This window comes from Alligator sinensis, unplaced genomic scaffold, assembly GCF_000455745.1.
Source record: "Alligator sinensis unplaced genomic scaffold, ASM45574v1 scaffold1346_1, whole genome shotgun sequence".
Classification (NCBI taxonomy): domain Eukaryota; kingdom Metazoa; phylum Chordata; order Crocodylia; family Alligatoridae; genus Alligator; species Alligator sinensis.
The window spans coordinates 308336-335277 of NW_005843106.1; the positions used below are offsets into that span (position 1 = coordinate 308336).

At 43.2% G+C, this 26942-nt stretch overlaps 1 protein-coding gene across 1 annotated transcript in view; it reads left to right on the forward strand.

Annotated features, from left to right (window-relative positions):
• The window catches only part of HHIPL1 (HHIP like 1), a 61848-nt gene that overhangs the window by 26461 nt on the left and 8445 nt on the right, over positions 1–26942 (forward strand). The window contains exons 2-7 of the mRNA XM_025193837.1: positions 10316–10962; positions 15421–15564; positions 17448–17776; positions 19743–19869; positions 20471–20616; positions 25497–25578. Of these exons, the coding sequence (XP_025049622.1) occupies positions 10316–10962; positions 15421–15564; positions 17448–17776; positions 19743–19869; positions 20471–20616; positions 25497–25578 (1475 nt within the window). The remainder of the gene's footprint in view (positions 1–10315; positions 10963–15420; positions 15565–17447; positions 17777–19742; positions 19870–20470; positions 20617–25496; positions 25579–26942) is intronic.

Below are 26942 nucleotides of genomic sequence, written 5' to 3' on the forward strand. Positions count from 1 at the left end.
ACCCGCTGTTGTGCTCGGGGCCAAGCTCTTGTCTTGAGGGGGCAGGCGGTGGGGAGACTTGCCCTAGCAGTGCCCAGCCCCTTTTCGCCCTGCAGACAGTGCCAGGACCCTTTGCAGGCTGGATCTGACCCATGGACTTGATCCAGCTGCAGGGATTGCACAGCCTGACCCTCATCTGTCCGCACAGGGTGGGGGCAGAGTGGCCCTGATCCAGATGGGAGGTTGGGCAGGGCAGAGTCCCCCATCCGTATGTATGGGAGGGTGGGAAGCAATCCAGATGTGTGTGTGTGGGGCGGATGAAATGTTTCTGCCCCAATCCAGATGTGCAGATCAGGGAGGGGTGCGGGGGAAGCAATCCAGCCTGAAGTGCAGTCCAGCCTGAACTGGACATGTCAGGGGTGGGCACAGCTCTGATCCTGACATGTGGGTAGTGGCCTGGACAAGGCTGGATCTGGCCACGTGGAGCTTCCACCGCTCCCCACTGCCACGTTTTCCAGCCTGTGGGGATCCCAGTGGGCCAGACGTCTTGGCTTCACAGGCCCAAGGTTGAGTTTCTTTGCTCTAAACTGTCCCATTGTCCTGTGGTGCGGTCACTGCCAAGTCACTGCTTGACTTCTTGGACCTGTTGCTTTAAAAGCATTGATCAAAGAACTGCAGTGTGGATCAGCGTAGCTACAGTGCACAGCAGCAATGCACTGGCACACTCAGGTCTGGCCCGTGCAGCAGCAGTTGTGCTAGGTGCTGAATTCTTTTCTCTGTGATGGGTGCCTGTAAAGGAAGGGGGTGAAGACAAAGCAGCAGATCCTAGGCTTTTATTTAGGCCTAGTGGGACTGTAACAGGGTCCCACACCAAGGGTGGCCATGACTCCCTAGAGCCCTGCCCTCACTCCCTGTCCTCTTTACTTTCTTTGGGCAATCCCCACTTTACCTTACCTGACACACCTTGATGTAATTATGCGTTTAGAATGAAAGGGAGCCTACCCCCAGGCTCCCCACCTGAGATCTCATACTCGTGAACACAGACAGGTATCACTGCTTCTCAGCGTTAAGGGCTAATTACATGGTCTTCTCATCTAGTTATGCCCAAACCTCTCAGATATTAGTAATCACTTTCTCAGCATTGGGCCTTAAGCCCCAGTCGAGTCACTCTGTCTCCCATGGGCCTTCCACCCCAGGGTCAACTCCAGTACAGCGGGTCTCTAAACCCAGAGCAATCTCTGCCACTGTTGGGGCCTCCAGCCCCAGTGCCTTTAACTCCTGGGCTTGGGCCTTGGTACCTCAAACAATCTCCACCCGTCTTGGGCTTAGACCTGCATTCTCTGTCCCTCCTGGGCTCAGGCCTCTGTCTCTTCCTACAAATACTGCCCCTCGCAGGCTACAGGCTCCCTGGCCCTGCTTGTTCTCACCCCTCATGGGCCCTATTCCTCAGACCCTGGTCCTACCCCTAGGCCAGTTGAGACCTCTGCCCCCTCAATTCCTAAACCACTGGTTTTGCTTACCCCAGCTCAGGTGTTAGTCAGGAGCCTGGCTACAGCCTTTCTGCTCTGGAGCTACCCTCTCCATGACTTCCAAGTCAAACTGCCTGTCCAGCTCGGGCCCTGGGCAAAATCAGGGGTGGGCAAAATGCAGCCCGCAGGTCAGATGCAGCCCACCAGGCTATTCTTTCTGGCCCACGGGGCCCCTAAAAAATTTAGAAAATTAATATTTATCTGCCCCTGGCTGCCTGTCATGCAGACCTCGATGGCTTGCCAAAACTCAGTAACTGGCCCTCCAACTGAAATAATGCCCGCCCCTGGTTTATATTCTGCAAACCTTTTGGGTCATGTGGCTCCCTCAGTTAGTCTCTGCCTCTCCTGCAGCCGCCTTCTTTTCAAGGAGCAAGACCACCAAGCTCCCTGCTACAGGGAATATGGAGCTTTACAAGGTGGTTGCGACAGAGGGAGATATGACTGTCAGAGCCTGCAGGAAGCTGAACTTTCATAGATTTCATAGACATTAGGGCTGGAAGGGACCTTGGAAGATCATTGAGTCCAGCCCTCTGCCCCAGGGGCAGGAAGTCAGCAGCGGTCATAGGATCCCAGCAGATAAACATCCACATTTCTCTTGAAGGTGTTCAAAGTACATGCTTGAACCACCTCCGGCGTCAGTCTATTCCAAACCCTGGGGACTCAGACAGTAAAGAAGTTCTTCCTTATGTCCAGCCTGAAATGGTCATGAAGGAGTTTGTGATTGTTTGACCTTGTCATCCCCTGGAGCGCTCTGGTGAACAGACGTTCCCGCAGATCCTGGTGAGCACCCTGATGAACTTATAGGCAGCCACCAGATCACCCCCGAGCCTGCGCTTTTCCAGGCTGAAGAGTCCCATAGCTGTCAGCCTTTCATCATAAGGTCTGTTTTCCTGACCTCTGATCATGCACGTGGCTCTTCTCTGCACTCTCTCAAGCTTCTCCACATCCTTTTTGAATTAAGGAGCCCAAAAATGGATGCAGTACTCCAGCTGCGGCCTCACCAAGGCCGAGTACAATGGGAGAATGATGTCCTGGGATTTGCTTGAGAAGCATCTATGGAAGCAAGTCAGCATTTTGCTCGCTTTACTAGTTGCAGCATCACACTGAAGGCTCATGTCCATCTTGTGGTCAGTCATGACCCCCAAGTCCTTTTTGTCCGTAGTATTGCCAGCATAGCACTGCTGAGCCTATAAGCATGCTGTGGGTTTTTCTTCCTAAGGTAGAGAATCTTGCATTTTTTGGTGTTAAACACCATCAGGTTCTCGTCCGCCCATTTCCTGAACCAGTCAAGGTCAGCCTGGATCGCCCTCCTGTCCTCAGGTATGGACTCTTTACCCCAAAGTTTGGTTTCATTGGCGAACTTGGCCAGTCCACTTCTGATATCAATGTCCACATCATTAATGAAGATGTTGATTAGTGTTAGCCCAAGGATGAAGCCTTGGAGAACCCCACTGGTCAGAGCGCACCACAACAATTGACTTTCATCAACCACTACCCTCTGGGTCCGATCACGGAACCAATTCCCCAGCCAGCAGATCGTGGTAAAGCCAAGGCCACAGTTGGCCAGTTTTGCCAAGAAGTGATCATGGGATACCGGATCAAAGGCTTTTTTAAAGTCAAGATATACGACATCAGTCTCTTCTCCCTTGTCCAGGTGATAGGTCACCTGGTTGTAGGAGGAAATAAGATTGGTCAAGCAAGACCTACCTACAACAAACCCATGCTGGCTATCCCTCAGGATGCTGCCATCAGCCAGTCTGTTAAGAATGGTCTCTTTCATAATCTTTTCTAAGCCCGGGATAGAGGTCAGGCTGATGGACCTGTAGTTTGCCAGATCCACTTTCCTCCCTTTCTTGAAGATGGGCACCGCATTGGCCTTCTTCCAATCTTCAGGCACTACACCAGAGCACCAGGGGTTTTCAAAGATCCGTGCCAGGGGCTGAGCTATGGTGTTTGCCAGCTCCTTGAGTACCCTGAGGTGTAAACTGCCAGGGCCGGCTGACTTGAAGGTGTCCAGCCTCTCAAGGTGTTCCTTCACAAGGTCAGCAGTGATGGAGGGTAAGGAATCACCCTCACCCAGGCGTTCCTGTCCTGTAATGGGCACGGGCACGGGCACGGGCACCCCTTGGGACTGGTAAAAAACTGATGCGAAGTACCCATTTATGAAGTTGGCTTTTTCCTGGGCATTGGTTGTTGGTTGTCCCATCTGGTTTAGCAGGTCCCCACATATCTGAAAAAGGACTTCTTATTGTCCTTGATACCTGTATCTAGTTGGAGTTCAGTCACAGCCTTTTCTGGTTTGCTCCCTGCAGGTCTGGACCAATGCAGAGTATTCCTCCTTTGAGGTCGATCCAATCCTCCATCCTTTGTAGGTGTTTCTTTTTAGACGCAGAAGGTCCTCTAGTTCCCTGGAAAGCCAAGGGGGCTGCTGTGCCCTTTTGCTGCATTTCCTTTGAGACAGGATAGACTTTGCTTGTGCATCCAGGATCGCTCCCTTGAGGAGCAACCACTTGTCCTGAACTCCCCTCCCCTTTGCGTCGTGGTTCCATAGGGCCTCACTGACAAGCCTCCTGAGTTTGTCAAAGTCGGCTTTCCTGAAGTCGAGGATTTCTGTATTGCTGACTGATTTGCCAGCTTTACAGCGGATGGTGAAGGTGATCAGCTCGTGGTCACTGTCACCCAGCTTCCCTTCGATCTTTAGGTCACTGATTAGGTCGTCCCCTGTAGCCAGTACCAGGTCGAGCAGCGCTTTACCTCTCATTGGCCCATTGACTTCTTGTGTCAGAGCTTATCCATGCATGAGAGAAAGCTTTGCGACCATTCGGATTTGGCCGAGTGCTCTTCCCATGAGATATCCGGGTAGTTGAAGTCTCCCATGACAACCATGCACCAGGAGCGTGCGGCCTCAGCCAGTTCTCTGGCGAACTCCTGGTCAAGCTCTTGGTCTTGGGTGGGAGGTCTGTAATAGACTCTCACCATTGTGTCCCCTATGCTGTGTTCCCCACGGATTTTCACCCAGAGGGTTTCCAGTCGTCCACCCTGGGCGCCAATGTTGGCTTGCAGGGATGCAAAGCTTTCCTTGACATAGAGAGCTACTACACCCCTGCCCCTTTTGTCCACTCGATCTCTCCTGTACAGGTTATAGCCATCTATACCTGTGGTCCAGTCATGGGTGGAGTCCCACCAGGTCTCCGTTATCCCTATGACGTCGTAATTATTTGTGTTAAGCAGGATGGCAATTTCCTCCTGTTTATTCCCCAAGCTCCTGGCATTTGTGTACAGGCAGGCAAGTGTCCCTTTAGGAGCCCTTGCCTTGCCCACAGCTCATTCCAGGGCTGGGACTAGGGTGGGCTCCCTTAAGTGCCTTGACCTGCTGGCTTTGCAAGGGTTACTCAGCAGGCCAGCAGTGGCAGTAGTCCCCCCATGTTGGTTCCCAGTTCCTTATTTACAGTTCCCAGTTCCTTCTTTCAAAATTTCTCTTTCAGCAATTATAAATGTATTAGCAATGAATGAGATAAGACAAAGAGTTTTTTATTTCATCAAACACGTGTATTTGCTAATTAAAAATACACGATCGCATCATCTATAAAATATTCCAGTCATTGTCCATAGAAATTTTAAAAAGTTCAGTACATGTATGAAATGGGGCAAAATCTGCAACCAGGGGACTCTCTTGAGGAAACCTGGGAAGGGTGCTGCCCAACCTGAAGCTTGGTTTTTGAGTGGTATGGTGCCACTTAACAGTTCCCCAGTCCATGTGCTACATACATTGCACTGAATAAGGAGCTGAGTTGGACTGAGGTTGTGGGGTAAAATCCATCTCAGGTCACCCCAAATGACATACCTCTGTGACCAGAGGACTCTCCTGAAGTCTGAGCAGGGTACTGCCTGACCCGAAGCTTGGTTTTCAAGTGGCTTGTTGCCGCCTGATAGCTTCCCAGGCCTAAGTGCTGTGTACTTTATACTGAATAAAGAGCTAAATTGGGTTGGAGTTGTGGGGCAGAGGTGAAGGGGGATTAGTGACCAGCAGGGGGGTTGAAGATTATCAAGAAAAAATAGGAAGGAAGGCTCCTACCTCTAGCACTATTTATGCAATGCCTGGCTTCAATGCTTGCCTTAGCTTCAGAGGGTTAAAGCATATCCATCATTTCTGAGGTGAGTTCTCTAGGTACCAGACTGCAGAGTTGATTGTATGGAGACCCTTTTCCTTTCCCTTGAAGCTGGAACATAAAAATCATGGGACCAGAAAACTGGACAAGAAGGAGCATGGCTATGGTTAGGACACTCAACTAGAAAGGGGGAATCCTAAATTGTGGTCCCTGCTCCCAGGACATTAGATAGTAATTTAATTAGATTGCTCTGTCTTGTTTCTGTATCCCACTATAGCTTAGGGGGAAGCTAGGTTAGCACAGGTTTAGATACTTCACACCTCTCAAAGATTTTCTGTCATGGATGAAACTTTCAAGGGGCCAGATAAGGAAGCTTTAGTGCTACAGAACAGATGGAAAGGGACTGAGGATATGATGAGCTATCGGTGATGAAAATATTACTATGTATGTGCACAGTCTTCTGAAAATGTTGGTAAGGAGACGGAGGGTATAAGTTTTGATTCCCACCAAATTACAATGTCCTAAAAACGAAGGTTTGTTGTGTTTAAGGGTAACATTAATCTGTGTCTTAGGTTGAAATCATAGGAAATATCAAAGATTAGGGAGAAAAGAAAAAACTGTTTTAAGAAATTGTATTTAGAATTGCAAGCTGGTTTTATAAACAAAGAGAAACAAGCCTTTTGGTTATATTTTTTTATTGGATCACCTGTCTAATTTAGAGAGGTATTGGATCAGCTTTGAGGCATGAAGTACGCTTCCTCAGGTTACTTATTTATAAGTATTTAAGTTTACTGGATGTGAATGCCCATCTAGATTCTGTCTTTTTCAATTGATGTTAATGAATATGTTCTTAACTCTGCAGTTGTTAGCTGTCTAACCAGGTGAAGAATTTCTAATAAATGTAGCCAACTCTTTTAATTAGACGGTGCATTTTTCAATTTTGTTCACGGTATGGGCCTGATTAAGTGCCCATTACAAGTTGTTGGGCACCTGTCCATTGACTCCCCAGGGATTTGGAGGAAAATGTTCTAATATAATATATAATGGAGGAAAAATAATTTAGAACTTTTGGCCATGCTTTGCTCTGAAGCCAATGGAAAGTTATTGTTAAGACTACCTGAATATAACAATTAAAATAAGATCAAGGACCGGAACCCAAGCAAAGAAACTCAGGACCAAGAGTTAGGATTCATGGGCTATGGAAATGGAGCCAGATGGACAGTCAACTTTGAGCATGTTAATACATCAAAAGAGTTCAAAGATCTGCCCAACTGTACCAGCCTATAGGACTACCCTGGTTATAACATGCCTGTTTCTGTAGGCAAGAGCACGCAAGGCAATGACTTCCCATCCTCAATTACTGGATACTAACAGCAGGGGTGTCTCAGGGAAACCTTTGGCTTGAGTCCAGAATGAAGTTCACTCATGCACTTAGAGGTGTAGCAAGATGCCTTAACCATCCAACCACCAGAAAATACTTCCAGAGCAGGGGTTAGAATAGTACTTAGCTGGTGATTAAACTTGTGTATGTCCAGTATATTATACAGTCAATTATCGATCCTCTGGATCATGGTGTGCATGTAAGAGATCTAGTCAGATGCCTGATGAATTTGTTTGTAGCTGATAAGCCCAAATCGAGAGTGATACAACTTGTTACAAGTTTCACAGATCCATATGTTGTCTGAGTTGGAGTCCAAATTTACAGCATACTGCCTTCTTTCTTGCTTTGCTTCCATCCTCTGGATCAAAGCCGCTTCATATTGAGCTGCATCCAGTGCCATATGTTCCCTCCAGACCAGACAGGATTCCACGTCCTCCTCCAAGCTTTCTACATTGATGTTGAATGACTTCACATCATTTTTCCACACATTGTGGTGCTGCCATAGAGGGTGACACCGCTTTGAAATACAAAATAGTGAATATTGAATACAAAATATTCTTGGGCATACAGTTTTCTCCCTTTCTCCTTACATGGCTGATCCATCACAACCTTCTCTTCTCGATAGTGGTTTCTAAGCATTTCAGTCGTGTATGCTCCAGTACTTCTGTGTTTGCTATTCTGTCTTTACGTTTTATTTTCAGGATCTTACTCAGACATCTCATGTGAAAACTGTTCAGTCTCTTGATGTACCTGGCATATGTAGGCCATGTTTCTGAACCATAAAGCAGGTATGACTGCAGGTGCTTCTGGTGAACTCAGACTGGTTGGGCAGGTGGAGTGTTACGTGGCGGGGGGGTTTGCAGCCGGCTGGGAGCGGAAGGAGTGCTCCCTGCTCCCAGCTGGAGTGCCCGGCCTGCTGCAATCCCCTTCCCTCCCTCCCTCCCCCCGCCACACACACACTCCTGGCCAGCTGCAATCCCCACCCTATTTCCTGTCAGATCAAGATTCATGCTGACTGTACAAACCAAGTAGGAAAAACTGTCAATGACACCAAGAGATTTATCCTGCAGAGTGATGCCAGGTATTGCTTCTTCCACCCTTTGGTATGTGATCACAGTCTTCTTGAGATTAATTGCCAACCCGAAGTTCTTGCATGATTAATTGACAAGATAAAACACCTAGGCAAACTTGCATTTTGGTGCCTCCTTCCTAGCTCCTGTAAAGCAGCGGCGCTTCTGTAGGCAGAGGCAGGTGGGCGGGGGCATGGAGCACAGTCTAATGGGGAGGCAAAGTGGCAAGGTGCCCTGGGCTGGCAGGCAGGTAGGCAGGCACTACTGCTGCTGTGTGGGAGCAAGGTGAGCAGACTGGAGCAGGTGCCACCCTGCATCTTCTGAGCAGTGGCTGGAGGCAGTTGGAGGGCTGGGCTGGGCACTGCTCTTCCTGCCTGGGAATCAGCTGGGGCAGGGCAGGGCAGGGGAAGAGTACTGCTGTGAGTGCAGGCTGCTCACATGTGTATGTGTGTGTGTTTGGCGCACCCCTGACCATGGTGCCCTGGGTAGTCACCCATGTTGCCCACCCCTAAGACTGGCTTTGTTCATAAGCTGTTGTTCATGTTGCAGAACTTACGTATAAGCAGTGTTGGGATTCAGGGCTTTTTATGCTAGGGTCTCTCAAATCTCAGTGTGAACCGTCTCTGCTCCTAGAAACTTACACTAGAAGGGCATGTCCCCATGAATGGGAACATTCATTTTTCCAGGGGCCAATAGCAGCAGCACATAGTTGTGCCACTGCTAGTTGTCCCCAGGCATGACCCTGCATGTGCACTTTGGCTCATGGCAGATTGCCCTGGATGGGCCTCACCAGCCTTACCTGGTGTCCTGGGGGCCTCCCAGGGCTACAGTGGTGGCGCTCTGGGCATGCAGAGGCCAGCCAGCAGCTGGAGTGTGGCTCTGGCTGTCCAGGCTCCAATTTCGGGTGGCACACACTGCAGCCATGTTCATCGCCCTGTTATTTTTTTGCTGCAGTTTTTTTTAGATACTGGGAGTTCCTGTTATCTAATTTTGCCCCCAGCTGCAAATATGCAATGTGGAGAACTCTTTCATGTGCGCCACATGCATTTTGCGTTGCCTCAGAAGCCTTTGAAGTGCCACAAAGTGCACGTGCTTGCTCATCTGGATGTGCCCTAATAGTCTCAAAGTTTTTTGCATTCATTAGGTCAGGCAGTTAGGTATGCAAAAGCAGTTTGTGTTTACAAATCCAGGGCCCTTTTGCACCATGTGTCATTACAGGGGATCATGCTGCTATCACCAATTTAAACACAGTGAAAATCATAGAAGGCTTTGCCTTGGTTGATCTTTACCATCTCCCGTCAGTCTGGAGATTTGTTGCCTGACATTTCACGGTGTTACTCCAGTTCTACAGTTGCTGCTGGGACTCCATGATTGCGTCTGTCCAATTGTAAAATTAAAACAATGGAGTGCCAAATCAACATTTTTTTCTATGAGCTGTCATAGAACTCACTATAGACCAGCATTTCTCAACCCATGGGTCATGACCCAAAATTGGGTCTCAAGAATTTAGGAAAGGGTCATGGACAAACTTTAAAAATAGATCAACAAACTTTAAAAATGGATTCTCTAAAGGAGAAAAAAGTGGAAAACTGTGGCTTTTCCCTTGCAGGCTGGCAGAATTCCAGCCTGCAAAGAGCTGCTTGGGGCCTCCCATGCCTCATACACACCCTCCCCTGCCATACACACACACACCCCTACCCCACACACTGGGGCCTGGGAGCAGGGGGCAGCAGGTTGGGAGTGGGAGGCACTAGGACGGGTCTGGCTGTCAATGTTTACAAGTGGGTCCTGGTGCAAAAAAGGTTGAGAGCCACTGCTATAGACAGCTTCACTTTCCCTGTGTTAGATCTATGTTAGTATATCTTGTATTAGACTTTTGTTCCAGCCTGTGTGGCCATGTCATCCAGCCTGTGGCATTCCATGTGGGTCAAGCATGCAGGACAGGACTGGCCCACTGCAGGATCTGACTTGGTCTGTGGTGGGGTCAGTCTGATCTGTACATGTTGTATACTGGATCTGGATTTGAAACTATGCACTTGCCAGCAGTTTGTGAGCTTATTACCTTGATTATTATTGTGATGAACTGGTTTCAGAGATTTTTTCCTATGTAAATATACCTGTTCAGAGAGAGTGTTTTAAATGCATGGTGTTGAGTGAAGGTGAATTTTTGGCAATCTGCTTTCAGCTACTTCTAATTGAATTTGAAAAAGTGACTATGTTTTTTATGTTCATCCTCTCTCCCTATAGGAATGCTCCCCCTATGCTGCTCACTTATATGATGCTGAGGATCCTTCCACTCCTATGAGGACAATAGCAGGACTCTGTCAAGACTATTGTGTGGAGGTGTGGCAAAAATGCAGGTCCATGTTTCGTTACCTCTCTACAGATAAACAGCTAGCAGCACTGGAAAACAACACGGCAAAATTTTGCCACTATTTGTCCCTCGACGATGTAGACTACTGTTTCCCCCGCCTGTTAACAAATGCAAATCTCAATCATAACCTTGGGTTAGTGACAGCTGACTCAGAGGGCTGTCTCCAGTTGTGCTTAATGGAGGTGGCTAATGGTCTGCGGAATCCTGTTGCTATGGTGCACGCTAATGATGGCACTCACAGATTCTTCATTGCTGAACAAGTTGGCTTAGTTTGGACCTACCTTCCTGATCGGTCAAGGCTTGAAAAGCCATTTCTAAACATCAGTGAAGCTGTACTTACATCGCCTTGGGAAGGAGATGAGAGAGGTTTTCTAGGTATTGTCTTCCATCCCAAATTCAAATTTAATGGTAAAGTGTATGTCTACTATTCAATAGAAGTTGAAGAGGAAGAGAGAATCCGGATCAGCGAGTTCAGAATTTCTTCTGATGACGTGAATACTTTGGACCATGGTTCTGAAAGGTACTGTATGCACATTTATCTTTCAAATTCATTTAAGATTTTGGAAGACAGCACATGCATTTTTTTTACTACTAACTATAGTAGATTATATTTATTTGGCTTAAATTAGTCCAACTTCTTTTTATTATAACGTTTAACTTCATGAAGATTAAAATTTTTAATGTACAAAAATCAGAAAATTCAAAATTCTGTTTCCCAGAGTAACTGTAGCTCTTCTATAAGTTGGTACATATATGAGCAATATAGAAGACATGGATGTTACATGAATTGGACTCATTCTAGAATAATATATTTGAATTTCCTGATTTTATGTCACAATTTTTCACTAAGTTTGCCTTAAAGATTTGATATTTAATTTCCTTGCAGTGTATGTTTCCTAGTTTTTCGTTATTGTTTTGGTTTTTTTGAGGAAAATTTTTATCACACATTCAAATATAATTCTCCAGTGTGTGGTTTGAATGTATTTGTATTGAAATGCCATTCAAGTCAGCATGAATGAAGTCAAAGCTATTACAGAAAAGATGAATTTGGGCCCAGTGTACTTAACTGAATTATGACATTCCTTTTGATGTTATCCACTTATTTATTTTAATGAACGTGCTTTCAAAATGTATGTATGTCATTTTTTAAAGCATACTGATTAAAATAAATAAGCTGTGTTTCTTTGAATTATCCCATGCTCTTGGGATAATATTCCATATTCTAATCATATTCTTAGGAGTAATAATCTACAGCTCAGTATGCTTAAAACAACTAGGAAATAACTTCTATTATTTTAACATATAGCTGTTTTGCCCACCAGGTCTGATAATTTCTCTTATGCTTATTATTATCTAAAAAAAAATATTTCTCTTTCTCTACCCACAATTGCATACATATTGATATAAAAGAACTTTCTCCTCTGGTACTACCCTTATATAGATTGCCCATTTGGGATTTACCTGTTTTGTCTAACCATCTCTCTCCAGATGTTGTCCTAGGGCATGTGTAGATGAAACAGGGGCCCTAAATTGAAGCGGTGGGTTTTAAAAAACACCACTTCAATTTAGGGCTGATTAAACCCCCATGTTGTGCACACACCCCACTGACTTACCTGCTTCTCCAGCGGGGAGGGGAGGGTGAGCTGCTTGCAGGTGGAGTGGTCCCTAGGCTGCAGGGGGGGCTGGTGCTTCCCTCCGCTGCAGCAGCAGCCACCCCACGTGACACCTGGTTTGGGCGGTTCCAAGGGGCACTGCAGCCGCAGAGTGAAGTACCGGGCCCCCACGCAGTGGAGGCAGGCAGGCTCTGTGGGGGTGGTGAGGTCAGGTTCATCGCTTTTCTTGGACAGAGCCTGCTTTCCTGGGCTGCTGCCAGGCTGCCTGCGCAGGCTGCCTGCAGAGCTTAATGGAGCCCGCCACCAAGGCATGCAAACACTGACATCATTAAAGCAGTGCAAAGGCATTTAGCCCGCTTTAAAATATCATGCGCACGCCCATCGTTTCGTTTATACACGGCCCTAATTTCAATTTTCTCCCTTCTTTCTGCTTTTCAGTGCTTTCCTTTATGCTTATAATTATGTATATGTATTATCTGCTTTTGTATGTGACTGTGGTAAGCACAGAAGTGAGAAGGATGATTAGGGCTTAAGTCTTGGGAAACCTATGTTTTTCTCCCTGCTGTGTCTCAAACTATCTCTAGCAAGTCACTCAGGCTCTCTGTGGTCCAGTGTCCCAGCTGGAAAATTCCAGGAATGTTGTGGGGATAAATACATTAAAGAGTGTGAGGTACTCAGGTACTACAGTAATGGGGAAAACAAAACAAGTACCTGAGCTACATGGATAAGAATAATTTATTTCTGTACAACATCCTGCTATACATTTGTATGAGACATTGTCAGATTTCATTGGTTATTATATGTGCTAAACAAATATGCCTGGGGTTATGAAACTGTGGAGTCCTAACAGAACGCATTAAAAAGAATGTATTTTGCACTTAATAACCATAAGTGCTTTTGTACTTGTGGTTAGTAAATAATACAAAAACATTCATATTACAATGAATTGGCCCTTCCTCCTAGTTTTATAATGAGGCACCATTAAGTATAATGTAAAAGGTTTGGCTTCATAAATATTGGTGTATCATTAGATTATACGGTGAATTAAGAGACAGACCAAACCTTTAAGTGAAGCATTTGGAAACAGAGCTTTTTCTGGTATTTAACAGTGTTTATGGTTCTGAGTTTGACTAATCTGATCCTGCTGTTGATACACACTTAAAATGGACACATACTTGGAATTCTGCATGAGAGAGAGAGAGAGAGAGAGTGCAGAACTGGTTTGTAAATCTTATAACCACACAGTTGTGATTTTTATGACAGCAATGAGTTGCATTTATTTTAAGATTTTTATGGTAACATCCTTAATGTGCCAGGTACTTTCAGACACTCACGGATGGATGAGTTTTGCTCCAAAGAGTTCACAGTCTATCGAAAGGCAATGGTCAGGATAGGAGGAACAGCTTAAATAAAAGTCAGATCAGTTTACTGTAAGCAACACAGAAGCAGTGAATCTTTAAAATAAATTTAAATTTGTAGAGTAGACATTGGAAAATGGATAAAGGACTCAAGCCTGTGAGCATGTACTCTTATGTGCTGTCATGTTAAAGACCCATCTGGCTCTAAGTTTGTAACATCCCATCCTTCTGTTACAACCTAAAGAATGAAACTGTGGTCTTGTTATTCTTTCTCTGGTATGACTCCCATTGACTTCACTGAAGTAGGTGAATCACAGACCTGTGACCTTGTGCAGAACTACCTGAGTCGTCTTTAGCATTAAGCATGAGAATACTATACAGTCTGTTTTTGTTTCATAACTACTACTGAAGTCATTTTGTCTTGACCAACTTTAATTTTTTTTTGCTCTGGGAGAAGTGAATGGAATTCAGTTTTCTATTGAGAACATCATCTTTCTTCATTTCTATAGTTGATGTACTGCTGAAGCACTGCTCTGTGCCAAAGATGAAGTTCAGTAGTGGGTAATGCGATCCCTGGATAGTTAATTTGGCTGTTTACCGTGTTCTTTAGGAACTTTCAGAAGTGGGAGGGCTCTCTAAATGTTGTTCTTTAATGAAATAAGTTTACAAATATAAGGAGATGCTCTAAACCTGAAAATCTAATCGGCCTTAAAAGCTAAGGTAAAAACATGCAGATATTTACACCTGTGAATGACACTGCCAAGTTTTATGGCTTTGCAATCGCATCTTTCTATTTTTTTTACTTTTTTTACTACCCAGAAGTGGATGCCAAATGCTTTGAGTAAACAGACGGAAAGCAAAAGATACTTTTTTTTTCTTTCAAATTGCTTTCAACTGTTAGATGTTGTTATGAACAATAATCACTATAATACGTTTTGGAGGACTATGAATATACTGATTGTGTATGTTCCCTTTAAAAAGTCCCTATAATTTTTTATTCAGTAATTAATACATTCCAGGAGCAGGTAAATTATTGCTTAAATAATTCTACTTAATAAGTTGAATCTCTACCATCGAATATAATTATTATTTAATAGTTTCATAGTTTCATAGTTGGTAGGGTCGGAAGGGTCCTGAGGAGATCATCTAGTCCTACCCCCTGCCGTGGCAGAAAAGACCCCGGCCAGATGTTCATCCAGCCTTTTTTTAAAGACTCCCAGGGTAGGAGCCAGCACCACTTCTTTTGGAAGTTGGTTCCAGGTCCTAGCCGCCCTGACAGTGAAATAGCACCTCCTAATATCTAGCCTGAAACTACCCCGCTAACTTGTGTCCGTTGTTTCTTGTAACTCCCGGGAGTGCTCGGGGAAACAGGGACTCTCCCAATGCCTGCTGGTCCCCCTTGACTAGTTTGTAGACTGCCACTAGATCCCCTCTCAGCCTTCGCTTTAATATTTTTAACGAGTTATTTCTTTGAAAGTAAAAATTGTAGCCCCATTGTGCCATGTACCATACAAATGCACAAGTAAGCCTGGATCATTACATCTGATTTAAAACAAGGTGCAAAAACTTGTGAGAAAAACAGGAGGAAGAAAGAAGATTAGGACAAAATAATACAAGACAAAATCACATGGTTACATAGGTTCTATAGTACTGTTCCATAATATGGTTCCATATTATTAAAATTTTTGTGGGATAATCTAAGTATGCTCAACCATTGTAATTTCTAGAATTCCAGATGACAAGTGTTCTTTATTGTACAGGTCAAAAAATGAATCATTTTAAAAAGTATGTTCAGATCAAAATCTAGCTCTGTGCCTGTAATACGTAAGAAAAAAAAGTCTCCACTAGTTTCTCTAGAGTTGTGGTGACCAACATTCTGTAATGTGTGAGTGGAGACATTTGAACTGATATTCATACCATTTTGTATGTAAAGGATTGCGTTAGATTAATATGCCTTTTGCTTATAAATTGTCCAACTGATAATACTTCATTCCTGTTTTTGATCAGGATAATTCTGGAGATAGAAGAGCCAGCTTCTAATCACAATGGAGGAGAGCTACTCTTTGGAGACGATGGCTATCTGTACATATTTACTGGGGATGGAGGAATGGCTGGTGATCCTTTTGGGACATTTGGAAATGCTCAAAACAAGTATGAGCGTCTAAGTCTTTGTGTGCTGCTTGCATCTTCCTTTTTTTTAAGTAGAAGAGAGAAGCTACGGGAAGTACAGCTGTATTTTTCTTATGCTTATTGTTTCCTTAACATTATGTATACATCAACATGCACACGTATACATATGTGCACATATATATAATGCTTATTCCCGTAACTAAAATTAGAGCAGCATATTTTAATTTCTCTAGAGAAAAAAATACAGAAATTGTCTCTGATTTTAATGTAAGCACCTATTGAACCTACAAATGTTCTGAACTTAATCCAATTTTCTGGGGGTTTTGTGGTGGAGTTAATTGGTAACAGGGGACAAGAGAGGTTTTCACCTACAAACCCTTAGTTTAAATCTGTCTAGTTGGTAGTTGTAAAATGTCATTACCATCTGAATCCTGTTCCGTGACCCAAGTAAAATGTAAGGGTCTTGGTTCAATTGCTAATGTTCAGGTCACAAAAACCATCCCCAGAATTGGCATTTTTGCTGGCAGCAACAAGGACAGTGTCTGGTTGGGCAGGGGAACTGCTGTTACACTGGAGGGGATCCCATTAATCCTCACTTCTGGGTCACTGTGGGGAAGCTTGTGCTGCCACCCGTTCTGGGATAAATAGACAGTTGCAGTTTGAAGCATTGTCCAGCCCACATCTTTCATGAAAATAAATTCACTTAGACCCCAATTTTGCCAACTCTTACCTGACGGATTAATTTTTCTCGTATGAGTAGTCTCACTAAAGTCAAACAAACTGATATGTGTTTAAAGTTAAACAAGTAAATGACTGTCTGCAGTATCAAGGCCTCATTTTTTTTCCTTTGGATCACTTTTTCTTTTGCAGAAGGGAGGGCAGATTGTCACCTTCTAACTGGTTCAGAGAGGTATAAATTTATGTAGGAGATGACCTCCTTCAGCTGCTATGAATGGACTTGTAGAAAGCAAGGTGTCTAAACAGAAGGGAAGTTAAATGCAAAAGACAAAGGAGACGCTGCCGAGAGATGAAAGTGGCTTGAATAGGTTAATAGGGGTAAAGAAAGCCACTAAGTCATTTAGGGAAATAGGGTTTTAAAAGCTAGTCCAGGTAATGGGATAAAAATCTATAGTCTTTGTTGAGACCAAGCCTAACACAGTTCAGTCTGTGGATGAGTTCTTGTTTTGCAGTTTCATGTTCAAGTAGGTTTTAAAAGTTTTTATTTAAGAACAACTACTCTGAGGCCAGGGAAGTTATGAAAAGCTACAAAGGTTTTGCCTATGAAAGCTTATTCCTCTTTCTAAACCAGTTAATCTCAGTGGTTCTCAACCTTATTAGTCTCGAGGCACCTCTTGGAAAATGTCAGCCCTTAGCTTTCAATCAGTTTTTAGCTAGGGAAAAATGAGAGAGAAATTCTTTTGTTGCAAAGAGTTTGACAAGACCACAACAGAGCTGAAGGTTTTCAACACTGTGCATTCCTATTTGAAGTCTCTGTGTTTATCATTTGAATCATGTAGGTGTTTGCAAACCTAGCAGTGCCAACATTGAGTGGCAGCCTATGGCACCATGGCTGAGAACTGCTGCTCCAAGGGGACACCTTGCCCTGCCTTTTGCCTGACTTCAGGCTAACACAGCTAACTACCTCTCTTTTTTCCTTTCGTATGATGTTACAAATCCTATTCTCATTTACATCCCTTGCAAAGCTATAGCTTACTTCAGAAAGAGGAAGGTAGCTCCCGTAATAGTCAATGACATGATTTTTTTGATGTATCGAACAATGTATGCTTTCTGAAACAGAACTGAAGTCTTAGAATATCCTTTTTTAATGTTTATCTTTGGATAAGAATGCATGTTTAGTGAGGTGTTGTTTTCTCTCTCTCCCTCTTTTCTTTGTACAAATACAGATCAACATTGTTAGGCAAAGTGCTCCGGATCAACGTGGACAATAATGACCGTGGGCCTCTCTACAGAATTCCTCCAGACAACCCATTTGTTAATGATCCAACAGCTCGTCCTGAAGTCTATGCCTACGGGGTGAGGAATATGTGGCGCTGTTCTTTTGATAGGGGTGAACCCTATACAAAGGAAGGGAAAGGGCGACTTTTCTGTGGAGATGTAGGACAGAATAAATTTGAAGAAATCGACATCGTAGAGAAAGGAAAAAACTATGGCTGGAGGGCAAAGGAAGGATTCAGCTGCTATGATAAAAAACTTTGCACCAATTCCTCAATAGGTAATTGTACTTTCTAAAGAAATGACTTTAATATCCTATTGTGCTGCTTCCTTTGCTTTCACTTTGATTTTTTTCCTTTCACAGGCTTCTGGTTCAGTTGCAAAAACATGTATTTTATGGCTTAAACTTGCCAGATGCAGTCTTGGCCTGGGAGTGAATTGAGCTAAAAAAACCCCAAACAAACATAAAATAACCATTAATACATTACCATTAAGAGTTATGAGAAAAGTGATATTAGCTCTAAAGCTCTGGCTGTTCCACTTCTTGGCCCAATGTGCTGCTTATTATACCAAACTGTGCCAAATTTTCATGGAGCTGCTGTAATTTGCACAAATGTGCATATGGGATGATTTTTAATTCTGCTACATCAGCTACATATTATCAAAATTCTGCAAAGTAGGAACAGTTTGCATAACTTAAAGCACTCCCTTGTCCCTGAGACATTAATATTTTGCTGCTTTTTCTCCATAACTCATAAATGGTTTCTTTAGAAAAAGTGTTTCTGCATGCAAGTAATCCTGTAGGTGGATTGCTTGCTTTGCCTACTTTAAAAAAGTTATTGTACATGCAACATGCTTTTTTTTCCTGCTGGAAAGCAAAAATGCTCATAAATTAATTTTTAACACTTGGACTCAATACAAATGCTAGCTGGCTAAATTTTGATCCACATATTGAATGAGCATGTGTTGTGCTACAAACGCGAAAAACGTGCTGTAAATGAGTCCTCCAGTGTGTACACAAAGTGCATATAGAGTACCTTCTCCTCTTCCTGGATTCTTGAGTGATGTACATATGTCATTTTGGGCCTGCTCTTTGGGAGTTGTAGGTGCTTGGGATCTCTCAGGATCAGGTGCCATATTATATAGTAGAAATGGCTTTCTTAATAAGAATGGTTTGTTAGTTTTCTGGCCTACACAAAGGAATTGTCACCTGACCCAAGGAGGTGATGTCCTTGCCCACACTATCCCATGTCAACAATGGAGTGAGTTATATTCTTTGGGTCAGAAGAGCTGCTAGATCTCCCTTTATGTCCTATCAATACTAGTTCTAGTGTGACTGTTGTAGTACATGAGAGATTGGATACGCTAAAGCATCAGAGTGAGCACAATTCAGCTGCTTGATGGTCTAACAGAGCCAATTGAACATCACAGGGACACTTGCAGGGGAGACTGCAGGACATGCCAAGCCAGAGCAGGCGGAGTGAAGCCTTCAGGGTTATGAGAAAACAGAGTGGGGAAAACAGGCTAGGGAGAAAAATAGCTTTTCCTTCTCCTGCTTCCTAGCTTTTGTGAAGGGGAGAAAGTAAACACCTCTTGTCTTGATACCCAGAGTGGAAGAGCAGATGGGGAAGGAAAGACAGAAGCATTTATCCTGGACCACAAAATGATCACAGCATGCTCTCAGCCCTAGTAATGCCTTGTGGGCCTTTCATGAGGATTTTACATGAAGCGTGTGATGTTGTCAGGGCATCTTATCATAACTATTGATTCTCTTTAGAATTAAGGTCCTCTGCTTTAGAGAAAGATGAGATATTGGCTCTGGTCCTAACAGGGTTTGAGCATGCTATTTCCTTGCAGCCCTGTTAGAAGACAGAGGGAAGGCAAGGCTCAGGAAAGCAGCTCGGCCTTTCCTGTGGCAGCATTTAGTTAATCACAGAGCATGAAATTATCCTTCATGAAATTATTTTACACAGCAGTTGCCTCTTAGGTCGACTAGCAGCTCCTAGTTATCAAAGCCATTTCAGGGAAGGCATTAGTCAGGGTGGTTTGGAGAAGCTAAAATAAAAATGAAAACAGAAGTAAATGTGATTCTCTTCAGCAGTTGGTTTATCATATAACAAGGGACTGGTACATATCTAATAACTATCCAATCTAATCCAATCTAATAACTATCTACCGTTCTCATATGTAGTGACTCTGCCTCATACATAAACAAGGCGAGATACAGTATCTTTTCCCCTCCACAGATGATGTGCTTCCAATTTATGCTTATCCACACAAAATGGGGAAATCTGTTACAGGAGGCTATGTCTATCGGGGTTGTGAGTCTCCAAACTTGAATGGGCTGTACATATTTGGTGATTTTATGAGTGGGTAAGTGCATGTTCCAGTCACTCAGAGAGCATTAACTCCAGCTGAAATTCTCCACTTATGCTGCATATGTCTGCAAATGCTTATGCAGTGTAACCCTTGCTGACTTGCTGCTACTTGCTGGTTATAACCTGAGTGCAAACCCTTACTGCTTATTACAAGAGACTCAAGTAACCTATTTTATGTAACCACATTTCCATGTTAGTGTGCAGTAATGTGATTATCACAACAGCAGTAGATGTTCCTGATTCGTTCAGTGCCAGTACAAGCAAGTGGATATCACTTCGACATTTATGTAAAATGATAAAAGTAGAGTACAGTAAATGAGTATTCTGCATTTGGTGCATCCATAAAGACTTCTCCGATGCAAAGTGTCCAACTGCAGAAGATAGTTCCAAAAGTATTTGTCCAGAAGTGTGTACTGTATGTATGCATGAGAATCAATTATCTGATATTGATAAGGCTCACATTGCGTCTAATGTGAACTGAATGCATTCATCCCCTCACAGGGTTGGGTACTCTTTATTAGCCCATTTGGCACTGATAGACTAAATGTATCTTTGCCAATTGCCTAATTCAAGTTAACTTTATTTTTGTCTTGCAGACGTTTAATGTCCCTGAAAGAGAACCGTGCTACTAGAGAATGGCAATACAATGAAATTTGCATGGGAACAGGGCAAACTTGCATGTTCCCTGGTCTTATCAATAACTACTATCAATATATCATCTCTTTTGCAGAAGATGAGGCAGGTAATTGGATAATATGACAATGAATTTTGCTTCGTCTTCAAATGAAACCTCTAGGAGTGAGCAGAGAGAAGGTAGTTAGCCATAGCAATAAAGTTTGGTGCCTGGGGCAAAGCCCAGAGTAGCAGCCCGCCCTCGCCCCATGCACAGGTCCGTGGGACAGATGCCTCCCCATGCTTGTCTGGGAGTGCACACAAAGGCAGAAGCCCTCCCCCCATCTCTGTGCCCCACTAAATGAGCCGCTCGTGGCTCCGCCCTGCACCCCGCCCTGGCTGGGCAGCGCCTGTTGGCATCCCTTCACTTCGGTGCCCAGGGCAGTCACTCTGCTTGTCCCTCCCTTGCTATGGCACTGGCCATGTTAGTCTGAAGTCAGGCAAAAAGCAAGATAGAGATGCACCTCACGAAAGCTTATGCATCTCTGATTCAGTTAGTCTATAAGGTGCATCTAGAAATGAAAATACTTTTATAGATAAAGGATACAGATTCTGGGAGGTAGCTCTTGCAGGAGTCACAGAATAGGTGCATTAGACACCAGGTTCTCCAGAAAAAATCTACCAGAAAAAATGCATTGCTCATAATTTTCAGGTAGTGTCATTTTCCCTGAGTGGACAAAGTGCAGTCACAAGAGATCAGGAAATACGCTTGCTATATTTTTACATTGATTCATTTACCTTACCTCCTGAACCACTGTCATTTCAGAAGACAGTGAATACATGGAACAAATATGTTTAAAGACAATTCAGAGAGGGAAAACTCAAACTTACTCTTGAGAAAACCATAGAAACTGCACCTTAGTACCAGCAGGCTGTACAAGAAGAATGGTATTTGATACAAGTTAATGCTTTTAGCTTGCCTGTTGACTGGCCGTGACATTATTAATGGGTAACAGAAAATAATCTGCAATAAGCACATTATAGTGAAACTTGCTCAGACTGTCCTAGAATATTGTTTAATTGAAAGGAAATTTACAAATTAGTTTTACATTGTTAAAGTATCTGGCAATCTACGAATTGAAAACACTTGTTATCTTTACTTGAGCTTCAGCCTCCAGCTAATCTTATGTTAATGTCAATGAGAGTTTTGCTTAGGTAGGGAAAAAGGATTTGGCCTTAGTTGAGTTATGTTTTAAATAAATATATTTTTAGAGAGATCTCTAAATAAGTTACCTACAGTTTATACTGCAAGAGTGAGTTCTTATGATCTGAAGTCAAGGGAATAGAGGATCTTAGGGCAAAACTTGTCATTGGTTATCTCTGTTAGTACACTGATCTTTTTAATTGCTTGGGACTGAAAGGCCAAGCACACTGTATAATTTATAGTTGTAGACAGATAGAGTTGCTCCACAAATGTTTAGTGTGGTTGCTAAGCAGCAGCATGCACGACTTTGAAATTTGGGATTTTGTGCTTTTATCCATTGAAATGTCTGTTGGCTTTTGATTGTAATGACTCTTGCCAAGAACCCTGAAGAATGTTTCTAAAAATCATTGTTTTTCCTGAAAAGTTGAGCAGACAATGTTTGACATAGATGGTGGGGAATAACTGCATATACAATTTTCCTATTTTTAGCTCTTTTTTACGTGCTCATTTTAGTAAAATGGAGAGAAAAGGTATCTCTAATTTAGTATATTTCTTTCTGTTGGGTTTTCTTGGGCATCTGCAGAGAACTTGGTTTATAATTTTACTTGTCAGTGATTTGGATAGCACCTTCCTTTCTAAAATGTTCATTTATATGGTTATTCCTTAGAAGAGCGTTAACATACTCTCCCATGGAACTGCAAACATACATCTTCTTTGTATATTTTATGGAACTCATGTAAAACTGAATTAATCTTGAAAACCAACTCACTAAAGGAAGATGATGGAACTGTGTCTACATCAGGGGTTGGCAACCTAGGGCCTATGAGCCAGATCCAGCCCCTGGAGCTATTTGATCTTGTCTGCAGAGCTGGGAGGCTTGGGCAATGGAAGGCTTTGCCCACATTATGGCCAGGATGAGCTTTGTCGCAGCCAGGTGATCGGGAACTTTGCCTGTCCTAGGCCATGGCCAGGGAGAAGCAGCAGTGGGCAGGCCCTGGTGCTGGTCTACCTCAGACCCTAGCTGAGTTTCCGCAGCCCACTGCTGGAAAATGTTGTCAACCACTGGTTTGTGTATGGCATGTGTAAGAATTAGGATTTTGTTTTGTTTTTTTACCATTTTTGGAAAGGAAAAGACATGGTGTTGGTTTTGCTATCAAGACCAAGATTGTTACTCAGGTGCCAGAATTGGTGCATCTCATGACCCGTCATCTTCAACTGACCAACAGACAACATGCAGCAGTCAGCAGTGCCCCTGCTCTTGATGCAGATGATAAAACTTCTTCTAGAAGTCTGTTCTAAAATGAACCAAGTTCTGTCATCTGTTCCCAAAGAAGATAAGATAATCCTTCTTGGCAATTTCAGTGCTAGAGTGGGCAGGGATCCTGAGCTATGGAAAGGAACCCTGGGAAAGGAAGGGGTGGGGAAAGTCAATTCAAATGGATTTTTTCTCCTGAGCAAGCGTTCAGAACATGGTCTCATCATCATGAACTCCTTATCCTGCCAAAGCAACAAACGGAAGACATCAGGGATGCATGCCCAGCTCAAAACACTGGCACCTGATTGACTACATCCCTGCATACCTGGGTCATGTTGTAAAGATGCCTGGTAACTAGCTCCCAAAATGGGTCCTATACTCCTAATCACTGACGGTCAGCGCTCTAGAGGCAGGCAAAATAAGAGATACAAGGACACCTTGAAGGCCAATATCAAGAAATGTGATATTAACATCATACCTGGGAGACTCGAGCACTGAATCGCTCCAATGGTGCCATGATGTTTGACAAGACACCAATCATTTTGAGCAAACTCACCTCACTATAGAGGCAGATATATGAGAGGGACAGAGGGAAAGAGCTGTGACCTGACATCATCAGGATTTATTCCTTCCTCATAGAACTGTTTGCCCCATTTGCAGTCAGACATTCAGATGTCAGCCTCCTCAGTCAACTACAGATTCACCATTGATTTCCTTATGTACTGGAAGACTCATCCTCATACCAAAGTACTGGCACCACTGCCAGATGTTATACATGTGTAAGAATTAGTTTGCTTGGTTCAGTTTCTCTGCATGTTTGAATTTGTGAGTAGGGCAATGACTTTAATCAGATGCAAATATTTGGAAAATTACACATGAGTCATGGCACTTGTAGGGACAAAATATGAGAGAGCCTCGGGAATTTCCATAAGTAAACACAATGCAAAACCAGAGTAAAGACCTCAGGATTTCCACATGAGGTACACTAAAGTTTCTGTGTTGACCTGATCTTGGCTCTCCTGCTGCTGTTTCCTTTTCTCATCTTCACTGTGATCTCAGGAGACTCTGTAAAGAATCTGACAGGTTAGCCTTCACCCTCCCCCTCCCTCTCCCCAGCTCAACTGCCTTGTATATCCTTTTTGCTTTCCTGAGCGTGATGACCCCCGAGGAGCCCAGAGAATATCCTTTGCAACGTGTCTGAGGCCATGGAGTATCTTCTCTATGCTCTAGAGGTGAAGAATGTAGTGCAACCTTATTGCAGTGGCAGGACACTGACAGCCCTCACCCCCCTGCTTTACTTATGGCAAGTTAGGATACTCTTGGCATTTTAGGGGCAACATGCCTTGTACTTGTGCAAGGGGTTAATTGTATAGTTTTTAGGAATAGTTTAGACAAGCCCTTGGATGGGATGGTTTAAACAGAGGTATTCGTGCCTCAGGCAGAGAGTCTAACTAGTTGTCATCTTGAGGGCCCTACTTTTCTATGCTTCTGTGATTTATCAGGCAGGCTGGTCAACAAAGGGAGTGGGGAAGTCAGTTGAGTTGTGGCATCAAATTCTCCAGGGTAGATAGGCTGTATGAATAATCTTCATCTAATCTACTGGATAAAAATGGAACTATTAAAAAGCATTTTTCTCCAATTACTTGAAAATGTTTGCAAATTAATTCTTGGTACATAACCATCCTGAATACTTTTGTTGTATTTTATAATCTGCTTTTTCTGAGTCAATGTATGACTCAAGTGGTGTGTACCCATACAGACTGATTACTGAGCTGGGTTCCCTGAGATGAGTAGTTCTGTTTCTCTACTTGGAAGTTCACTTACCTTGAATATTGTGTAACAGGCACTTTGAAATTTGTACTCTTCCCAGAAAACTCATCTGCTAGATCGTTTGCACAAAGGGAACATGAGAGGGATGCAAACACAGTCAAAAGAACTTAGTTTAAAAATTAAAAATGAAGCAAATATTGGCCAACTTTTTTTGGCTGAATGTCCAGCCCTAACTGTACAGTTGATCAGAGCTGTGACAATCCCATTGCCTTTCTCATGAGATACATATCCCATGTATGAGAGAAAACTAAAGATTCAGCAATCATAGTGTTGCTCCTGCATAATTTAATCCAATGGGATACTCCATTTAAAAAGTGAACAATCTTAATTGTAGTTCATTTTATGCTAACATACAGTATTCAGGAGGGAATCATTTTTAAATGAATGAAGTGATTGCACAGAAGACTCAGTTGATAGTTGGTGTGTTGGATGTCTTAATATTTAATGAAGATTTGTCAAAATAATTTATGTTAATGTGTAAACATATATCCACATAAAGTACTTCTTATGTTACGGCTCTAGAATATATTTATGAATACCAATCATTTTTTGTTTAATTACTTGTAACAAAGATATGAATACATTTCTCTGAGCTTCCTTTGAAGCTATGTTGTTGGGACTGAAGCTGTGCTGCTGTATGATGCAGAGATAATGCCTTCACTCTGTATAGGACTAACGTTCATGGAAAGCTTTCAAATCTGTTTTCATTTATCTTTCTAAGGAGAACTGTACTTCATGTCTACTGGGATTCCAAGTGCCACTGCTCCCAATGGAGTAGTTTACAAGATAGTAGACACGTCTCGGTAAGAAAAGCGTTTATTACAAAAATTGAATTTGATTCTTTGGACTTGGGTTCAAATATAATAGATGACTGTGGGTTAAGTAAATTGCTCTTATTTCCCTTAGCTCTTTGTTGGACAGTAACAGTTTTAATCAGGGTTGGCCTTCAAATGGAGATCTGTTGCCAAAGGGTGGAAACAGATGTTGTCTTCCACTGTCTTTGTGCCGCCATAAAAATTTTTTATGGCGGGGCAAAATGGCGGCACAAAATTACAGCTAATAGATGTTCATACATTTGGTTGCACCACGATGTGGCCGCAACAAAAAGTAGTAATACATTGTGTTGCTTCATTGCAATGGATATCTATTTATTTTATGGTAGGAGAGCATGGGCATCCTAGAACTTCCCACACTCTCCTACCACCCCAGGCAGGCACTCCCAGAGGCCTAATCCTATATGTTCCACAAATTCCTGTGGAGGATTGGGTGTCTCAAACCTTGGGAGCATATGCCTGGCGGACATGCCCCTGGCATTCCCCAGGAACCGCAGAGGTTGCTGGGAGCACATCCCTGGAGGTGGGGGAACATATCTTTCATCCTACAATGTCAACAGGTGGGACAGCAGGCAATGAGTTTTGCTCAGTGAAGTGGATCAGTTATGCTGGGACATATCCCAGCACAGATGATCTGCTTCATTTAGTGACATCTATTTCTAGCCTAAGCATCACCATGCTGATGTTCTTGGTTCCCATAAGGTTTGCTGTCTGCACCTGCTGGTGGTCATGGGCTTGCTTTTCAGCAGGTTACTTGTTTTTTGCTGATTGTGAGGATAACCGATTGTCTTCTAAAAAACTAAGCTGCTATTTTACAGTGGGTTAATCTTTAAGAATGACTGATATGTGTTCTCAGTCCCACACTTCTCTGCTGCTCAGGATTTGTAGAATGGTTTACAAGAGTATAGAATATCTAGAAGTCAGTAAGTAAGTGAGAGAGGTGTTCTTCACATCCAGTTACTGCACTCTCATTCCCAGACAAAATATATACACACTACTCTCTCCTGTAGGGATTATGTACTATATTTGTGCATGTGTAAAGTCAGAATAATTTATCCAGCTGTTGCACAGTTTTGCAAATCCTCAGAAGAGGCCATCAACATAACAAGACAAACATAAAAGAGGAAAAATGGTTGCTTCCCAGGTTTAGCTGCTCAACAGGAAGGGACACTGCCATGGCAAACAAACTTGTGCCAAATTAATGCATCATCTTAAGGGAATGTTTCTCTAAAAGATGCACTGAATGTAGAAATCTGACATGAAGTGAATGCACTTCTGGTGCTGTTTAAAAGAGCAACTCATTGTTTGTATCAACTTCCAGATTTTTTTTCATT